Source organism: Condylura cristata, unplaced genomic scaffold (genome assembly GCF_000260355.1).
Source record: "Condylura cristata isolate star-nosed mole 26May11 unplaced genomic scaffold, ConCri1.0 scaffold00029, whole genome shotgun sequence".
NCBI classification, from domain to species: Eukaryota; Metazoa; Chordata; class Mammalia; order Eulipotyphla; family Talpidae; genus Condylura; species Condylura cristata.
The window spans coordinates 23,710,455-23,719,354 of NW_004567130.1; the positions used below are offsets into that span (position 1 = coordinate 23,710,455).

Genomic DNA, 8,900 nt, shown 5'->3' on the forward strand with positions numbered 1-8,900 from the left:
ACCCACCATGATCTAGGGTATAATTATCTAAAAGAAACAGATGTTTTCAAAAGTAAATGAAACTACGTATTTAAACTATACTTATGTATTAACCAGATGTCATGGGGCGGGGAGCGCTATCTGAATGGTTTCCAATATGATTACATGACAAGTTAATTTCTTTTTAATACCTAATAAATGATTGGTCTACTTCACTTACATGGAGATCTGTGATTAATAACGTTTTAAGAACCAACCATTGATTCACATGAAAGGGGAATATATATTTGAGCTCCACAAAATAATTTCAAAGTTAGATGCTTCTGAAAGAAGAGGTAGAATGCACTGGCAAGGGAGACTTTGCGTCTTTAGTCTCCGTGGTGACTAGTATCTCAAAGCTTTCTGAAGGTGTTGAGAGTTATAATTTAGTTCTACTGACGAGCATCTAATTGAATGAGCATTAGCTGGATATACTTACAAAAAACAGTATTTTCACATGTAACTTGAAAACTGCTTAAAACAAACAATGGAAATCCTGCCTCCCATAAAGGGGGAGATGTAGGATATTCCAAATCAAAAATGACGGTGAGTTATGATGAAAATCTTTTTGGATTCCCATCCAAAGCCTGGATGCTTGAAAAAGGTATTTTCAAATTCTGGATGGTTCAGCCCACTTCTCCTATCTACGTTAGTAGTATTAACCTTACTACATGCCATTTCACATGTATTTTGTAATGTGACATTAAATTTCATATGTAGCTTGAGGGCTGGAAATTAAGGACAAAGATGGTTTTCAGGATTGACAAAAACTCACTCAGGACCCTATGTCACAATTCTTCCACAGTACCATCTGGAGCTCGAATGTTGTGTCCATTCCTTAGGTCGACCAGCAGCACCTCACCCTGACACACCCAGCAAGACAAGCGTGAAGTCGGGACAATCACAGAAACTAGGGAAGAGAGGTCTGTTAATGACTGTACCCATTCAGTTGCATTTTAAAATTAAAAGTCGAGAACTAAAACCTGGGAACTTTTGAGTTCTCCCAGCAACAAAAGGGATGTATATAAAGCTAGTCTTGAACGATCGAATGCCTGTTAATTTGATTGCCGCGAATTCCAGTCATTAGCCAAGCAGTCTTCCAAATTAAGACATCCGGTCTCCTCCAATTTTCCACTTAAACCAGAACACAGAAGAATAGATTTGACCAATCAACTCTGGATAAAATTACCCATAAAGATGACTTATGGTGGAAAGATTAGTAATTATAGGGAGAAACCTACACTGCCACTTGAAGTTTCACAGATTCACAGATTTCTTAACATTCTTGACTTAGTTTGTACAAGATAGGTGACATTTTTGAAATGTGCACTTAGTATTTCCCATAAGCAAAAATGTTTCCAGTTGAGTGGTAGAAGGCAACCTAAGAATTCTGAAACTCTGGATAGAACTGAAATTAAAAATAAAGATGCACCGTCCGATACATATTTGATAGCCACGTAACATATAATCACAATTAAAGAGCACACAAGAAATTCTCAGTTCATATAATTTATTGCAGTTAGCACACAGTTTAAAAATTCACCAACACACCAACAGTACAAAACTAAACAGCATTATAAGTTATACCCCCCTCAGGAAAATAAAACATACTATGATTGTCAAGGCTAGATGTCAGTCTAAGTTTTAGAACAAAGGAAGAATGTGAAACTAATAAAAAGAAAAAGCAATCACTCACAATGACCACAAAAAGAAAATCCAAAAGAAAGTCCGTTTTCTCACAGACATTGATTGTCTCCTCTAAATTAATAAAAATTATTTTAACATAAACTGTATTTAAAAAAAAAAACTAGAAACTCTTCAAGTAACTAAAGGTAATGCTCCAAGGCCATTTTCACAGCTTTTTTTGTTTGTTTGTTTGCTTTAAATGCCGTTACAGCCAAATTAACACACATTTGACCAAATATTTCCAAAACAGTCCAGCAACACACAATGGAGTTTTCCATTCAGTATCTTAAGCACAAAAATAGGCTATGTTTACAGTAGTTAAGGCGATCAAATTTTAAACAAAAGCAATTAAAAAAAAAAAGGGAAAAACAGCAAACGTTTTCCATGCTACTCCCATAGACCTTATTTGTAAGTGCAAGACAGGAAAACAAACACTGTGCAAAATGCTTTTGCCCTGTGTGCTGGTCATTAAACCACACTCGGGCGGCAGCCTTGGCTGCCCAGATACACATAGTCTACGAACCCCTTCCCCATGTCAATCAAGGCAGTCCAGTCCTTTCAGCCTGGGGCTTTTTCAGTCCATAGAATCTTTTCATGAGTGGGGGTGGGGGGGTGGGGGCAGGGGTGAAGGAGCAGGGAAAAGGAGGGGGAAAGGAGGAAGAAGGGGAGAAAAAGAAGAGGGGAGGAAAAAAAAATGACCTATTGTCAATTTGTGCAGTAGTTATTCTAAAAATGCTCAACTGGGTAAATGTGTACACCTAATCTTGGAGCTGGCATGGGTTTTGTGCAATCAGAAGTTTGTTATAAATGCACACTGCACATGCAAATCTTTAAGCCGTTTGTAAACATTTATATTCTCCTTGTTATGTAGCGAAGTTATCAATTTGCAGCTTAAGTTTTTATTCAGCTTAACAGTTTCAACTTAAAGACAGTGGGAAAGTCAATTTAAATTATATAAAATAAAAAAAAAACAGTGCATTTATGATCTTCATAACACCAGGTTTTTTTTTTCCCCCAATGGTGCTATTTTTCTAAGGAAATTAAATAATTTTAAACTCACTCGTTAAAGTTATACAATGCAAACAAAGACAAAAAATATACTGAAACTCATGCATTTCTGTAGCGTTAATATTTACTTTTCAAGACTCAACTAAGAGCATCAACACAACCTGTCAAGTTCTTTGACACCCCCCCGCCCATGTAATCAATTACAGTATACAATAACAGTAATTCACATTTTCAACACACAGTTCAACACTGCTGAAGCTGCAATATCCTTTTTCATCTCAAGCAAACCTTCACAAAGACAGCGTCCCAGTGATCCCAGTGTTCTTTCAGAATTTCTCTCATTGGGAACCGTCAGAAAACCAGAAGTTGCCACAGAAAGTTGTAAGTCAACTGCTTGTTTAAAAATAGATAATCCAGCATTTCAGAAATTTTCCATTTGGGTCTAAAAGCATTCAGGTTTCCAACAGCCAGCAAAGATTCATGCAATTTGAGACATAGAAAGAGGCTAAAAAACGGGAGGGAATTTCTATTTAAAAAAAAAAAAAGTGAAAAAACAGAGTTCAAAAGACAATGCCGTGGCGACGAAATTAAGCCATAGGAAAGCATTTTGATAGGTCAATTTGTCTCAAAGGTGGATTGGCTTACTTCTACCCCCGTGAAAGAAAAACACCTCTACTCTCGGACTTGCTCTAAAGTTTCTTTTACCAAAATGCTAAATTAGTGAGATTCTCATGCTATTCTAAAGTGCAAAAACAAGTTAATATCCCAACTTTTTAGTTCCAGGAAACAAGACTGCTTTTAGACCGTACCACAACTATATAGAGATCTATTTATATATATGTATAGATATATTATTTATATATGTATAGATATATATAAAATCATTTCCAAAGTTCTTGAGAGCTATCTTCTAAGGTCCAGTCTCTGACAGTGGGCAAGCTCAGGGCTTCGCTTTTGACAGACAAGGAGTTCACCAACTCACAGTGGAACTTGCGGATGTGTCTGTACAGGTCTCCGGACTGCGTGAAGCGGCGCTCGCACCACTTGCAGGCGTGCGGCTTCTCGCGCGTGTGCACCACGGCGTGGCGGCTCAGGTTGTGCGAGTACTGGAAGCTCTTGCCGCACTGGGTGCACGTGTAGGGCTTCTCGCCCGAGTGAGTCCTCTCGTGGCGCTTCAGCGTGTACATGCAGGAGAAAGTCTTGCCGCACAGCGAGCAGGTGGGCACGTTGACGTCGGCGGCCGGCTTGCTGCGCAGGCTGTCCTGCTCGCGGAAGTGCGTGCTCAGGTGGATCTGCAGGATGTGCGGGCTGGGGAAGACCTTGTTGCACAGGGGGCACATGAAGATCTGGCCGGCGGGGCTCAGGATGTTGGACACGTAGGGCAGCAGGCTGCTCTCCATGCCCCCCTCCACCTGCACCCGCTCGCTCTCCGGGGTCATCATCTCATCGTCACTGGCTTTGTCCTCCCGCTCGAGCTCCCTCAGGACCGAGTCCTCCCTCAGAGGAGCCAGATGGGCCGGCTCATACTGTACCCTGTTATTAGTGCTCACACTTTCTTTCACAGTGCTATGTTCCATGTCATAGTCATTAGTGCCAACATCACTCTCATCACAGGAGGCCTCTTTCTCCACCTTCACCTGCACCAGGTTGCTTCTCAGCACGTCCTGTGAAGAGAAATAAGAGCTGTTCAGATTTTCAACTCCTGAAAGGCTGGACTTGACAGACAGGTCCAGCACACAGTCAACATCTGCCGAATCCCTCACGGAGCTGACAGACCTCTGGGACAGAGACTCAGTGGAGCTGCAGGGGCTGGCTACTGTTTTTCCAGCTGCTGCGGCGTGCGGCTCTGCCTCTCCGCCAGCGTGGGGGAGGCCTGCTGAGTCCGAGGGCAAGCGCATCCACATGTTCCCAGGCTCGGCCGCCAAGTCCCTTTTGCCGGGCAGGATATTCAGTTTCTCATCTTCTCCTTCATCTTCGTCACTGGGCAAGTCCCCCGCGATGTGGCTGCTGCCATCGGAGAGACTCTCGACTTTGTCGGAACAACTTGAAGCGTCCTCTTCTTTTTTGGTGCTGTCTGCCTCCGTCGTGGCTTTCTCTTTCAGCTTCTTTTTGCAGACTTTGACAATGTCATACATGTGGAGATAACTGGCAGCTGCTAGCACGTCTTCAATGGGCAAGTCTTTGAACTGGAGTTTCCCTTCATACATGAATTCAAGAAGTAGAGCGAAAGCTGGGGCTGTAACAATGTCGCTGTTCAGATGAACAATGTCTCTTTTGTCCAGCTGGTCCTTGTAAAAGAGGTGGAAATACATGCTGCATGAAGCCAGCACAGCTCGGTGCGCGCGGAACTGGGCATCTCCCACCAGAACAGTGCAGTCACAAAGGAAACCCTGGTGCCTCTGCTCACTCAGACACTGCAGCAAATGTCTACTGTGGTCTGGAAACTCCATACTGTCTTCATAACCTGGAAGAGAGAAATCTCTCATGAAAGCCTGGTCAGGAACAACTTTGCAACCGTCTAGTGTCCATATCTAAAACACACACACACACACACACACACACACACACACACACACACACCAGCCTGGGCCTCAGAGGGACATGTCCCTGAATTTTAAACAGGCTTTGACTCAAGTGCAACTAAATCACACACAAAAAAAACCTAAAACCTACTTGGGAGAAGAATAAATGTACTTTCCCAACTTCCTTATCCTAGCCAGAGAGCCGCTGATACATCGCCACGTTCCCTGAACTTTCAGTCAAGTTTTAAAAGTCGCTATTTCTACACCACCTCTTAACGGAGAATAAGAATTTAGATTTCTTTCAGGGGAACTTAATTAATCACTCATCAAATTATGTCCCACGAAGCCTATTTGCATTTGTTTTGCTTTAATTTTCAAAGGGAACAACTGGGATTATGAACAAAGAAAAGTTCCAAACACATTCTGGAAGGTTTAGAAAACTTGTGCAGCCATCCTTTTTATTTTATCACTTTTAAGACTTGACTGCCTATAGGAAGCACAATTTAAATACACACATTTGGCTGAATCAAGAAAAAATGAAATCGTATAATTAGCCCAGAAATTAGCAAACAATTTACTTTCTAAGTCAGAGTGTTACAACAACAAAAACCCTGTGTATAAAAACAGATGTTAATGCTTTAAGATGTGCAGGTAGAGCGCACATGTATGAGATCAGAAGGAACTGCACCAACAGATGGGAAAGATCATCTTTACTATGAACAAATCCAAATATTTTTTAATGAATTGAGGGAAAAAATGGTTACATTTCTTTGCAAAATCTGTACATTTAGAAAATTAATAGCCAGAAGAGCTTTATTTAACTCTGAAGATTCTCACCTAAACTTTAATCCGTTGCACAGTAAAATGAGTACCACGTTAAAATTAATTTAAACTTTTAAATACAGGCGTAAGATGCTCAGTTGAGACTCAAAAGCTTTACAAATTCAACCCCCCCCCCAAAGAAACCTCGCTAGAAAAAGAGAAGCTTTTTCTCTTTCCTTTCCTGACTCTGCCTTACCTCAGTCAACAGAAAATACTTTGTTTCAACATAACTTGATCTATTTTGCTTTCCCACTAGCTTCTTTCTATTCTTTCAAATCTGCATTGTTGCCCTTGTTTTCTGGTGAGGGAGGGTGAGTTGGAGAGAGAAGGAAGGCGAAAATACACAAAGGGTCAAAACTCAACTGCAAAGTTCAACTCCTCAAAAATAATGAAAACCTGACTTCCCCTTTCTGAAGCGAGGTTCCACACTCTTCATCTCAGAAAGCACATTTTGAGAACACAACACGTATTAATTCAATATTCAGCAATTACTTCCCGCTTCTCCTACACTTTGCTCACCGTGGACTAAAACTTTCACCCTGGACCCAAACACATCCTCCAAGACGCCCCTGCTAGAATAAACCAAGATTTACAAGACAATCACTTTAAGTGCCCCACAGCTAACATCAATCCTAATCCTTGAGAGGGCTAAAAATAAAGATTGGAGGGCAGCTCACAAGGTAGCTGTGATCAAATTAGGAGGCTGAGAGGACAGAGAGGGACGGAGAAGGAAGCTTATAAACATCTGATCCAGCTGACTGTGGCCATATGGCAGCTGCTGCCCAGATAAAGAGATTAAGAATAGAGGAGTGAGCTTACAGCTGTCTGGCCAATTCAGGCAGCTCAAATCTACAAGTTCTAAATTAGTCCCTCACACAAAAACTCCTGCAAATAATTATTGTTATGCTGAAATAAAAGATCTCTTAAATATATATTTGAAAGAGAAATGAGGAAACCAGTCAAACTATTCTCCTGGGGACAAAAGTTTTTGTTGTTTTTTTTCCCCCTTCTTAAAAAACCTTCGGTTTCAAAAGCACTACAGCTGTATGTTTCAGTAGTGCTGCTGAATGTTTTGAAGAATAAAGTTTCACAGTGGAATTAATTACACAACAATCTAGCTTCTTAACTAGAATAATCTTCTCATGTAAGTTTGAATGCTGGATTCCAGACAGTTTACTATTTCTTCCCTTCCAAGCAAAAAAGAATCTAAATAGCAGCAAACAACAACAAAAAAGCATTTTAATCCAAAGTGATCTCAAAAAGCAATTATCTCAAAGCCTTAACATTTCAAAACTTCAAGCATTTCTATGCCTTAAAGTTATTTATTTACCCAAGTAAAAGGGCTAAAAATCACAACTAAACAAGTCCAAGATTTTCAACTCCAGTAAGATGCTCATTTCATACTCAATTTCATATATTATTCCTAAACTTGGTTAGAAAAGTAATGTGATTTTTTTTTAATTAAATAAACAAAACACCCAAACAGAAATATGCTCAATCTAATCTCTCGCTACTCCTACCTTTAGGACACATAAACCTGATTAAGTCCTTTCCTCTGAGTCTTGCTGGCTCCAGGTCTGTTACATCGGTGGAAAAAAAGCAGACTAAGAGAGACAGATGCAAAGTGGAGAAGATGTTCGAGAGGAATGAGATACCTTCTCCACCGCAGATCCGCACACACTAACTCCCTGTCTGTGTGTTAGAATAAAAGGCTGAGGGATGGCAGGCTGTCAGCTGCTCTGACATCATGTTCAGATGGAAAAGCTACCTCCAGCTGTGCGCTTTTAATGCCATATGCTCTCCTCTACACTCCTGCCACCAGCTTTTTCTTAGGAGAACTTTTCTCCTCTGTTAGTATAAACAAAATACTTCAAAGTCTCCCTTTTTCCCCCAAACTTTCTAACAGAAGAAATTGAAAAACTCAGCATATGGAGTTCTACTGTATTTATGGAATAGCAACACTTCTGTCTGAAGTTGGTGGACTGGCTTACATACTGACAGCACACTCAAGCCACGGTGCTATTCAGGAAATCCAGATTCACTTTTATTCAACTCCAACATTTAGTTTCAAAGGCAGTTTAAGGATATTTTTAAACCAACCCATTTGACATTTCCAGTCCTATTTCAACATTAATATGAAGCTTGCTTGCTTTTTTCCCCCTGCTGCTGCGATAATGATATACATGTTTCAGAATGTTGGAAGAACTATTTCTTCAATCTGGTTCACCTTATTATTTCATTCTTACTCAACGACTCATCTACCTTCAGCTACTTTCTCAGTAAAATCTCTCACACTGCCAATTCATGCAAATATCAATTCTCGGTATCAACAAGCCGAAACTGTACTTTCTGAAATCCTGGAAAGTACTTCAGCTCAATGAGAAATTAATAAACTGATACAACCTGCTACAGTCCCTTAAAATGAATGCCGCACCTGCATATCTGATCTTTCTACTCAGGGGAAAAAAAAAAAGAACTTTGTCTTCCCCTTGATCTGTGTCCCATAACAATTTTTTTTTGGGGGGGGGAGGTTCCTCTGCAGTGCTCATGGATCACAAGAAGTCTTGCAGAGAAAAAGGGGGGCTGGGAGGGGGGGAGCCGGGTCTAGTCAGTTTGGGAACTTTGTAGCTCGACTCTGCGGGTCTTTTCTAAGGGCTGATGAAACTGTAACGAGAGCCGCACCGGCTGGCCGGCGCCTGGCGAGGGGCTGCGACATCTGGGACAGTCAAGCCCATTGCCACAGGCTCCTGGGACGGAGAGGAGCGCAGGAGCCGGGCCAGACGCACGCGCGTCCGACCGCGACGGCCATTCCCTCGTGCGGGGCGGCCGCCTCCCGGCCCCGGA

At 41.4% G+C, this 8,900-nt stretch overlaps 1 protein-coding gene across 1 annotated transcript; it reads right to left on the bottom strand.

Annotated features, from left to right (window-relative positions):
- Positions 1 to 1,511: 1,511 nt before the first annotated feature.
- On the bottom strand, positions 1,512 to 7,577 carry ZBTB18 (zinc finger and BTB domain containing 18). The gene has a single exon (XM_012731181.1). The coding sequence runs from the start codon at positions 5,196 to 5,198 to the stop codon at positions 3,594 to 3,596; it is 1,605 nt and encodes a 534-aa protein (XP_012586635.1). The 5' UTR covers positions 5,199 to 7,577; the 3' UTR covers positions 1,512 to 3,593.
- Positions 7,578 to 8,900: the final 1,323 nt, after the last annotated feature.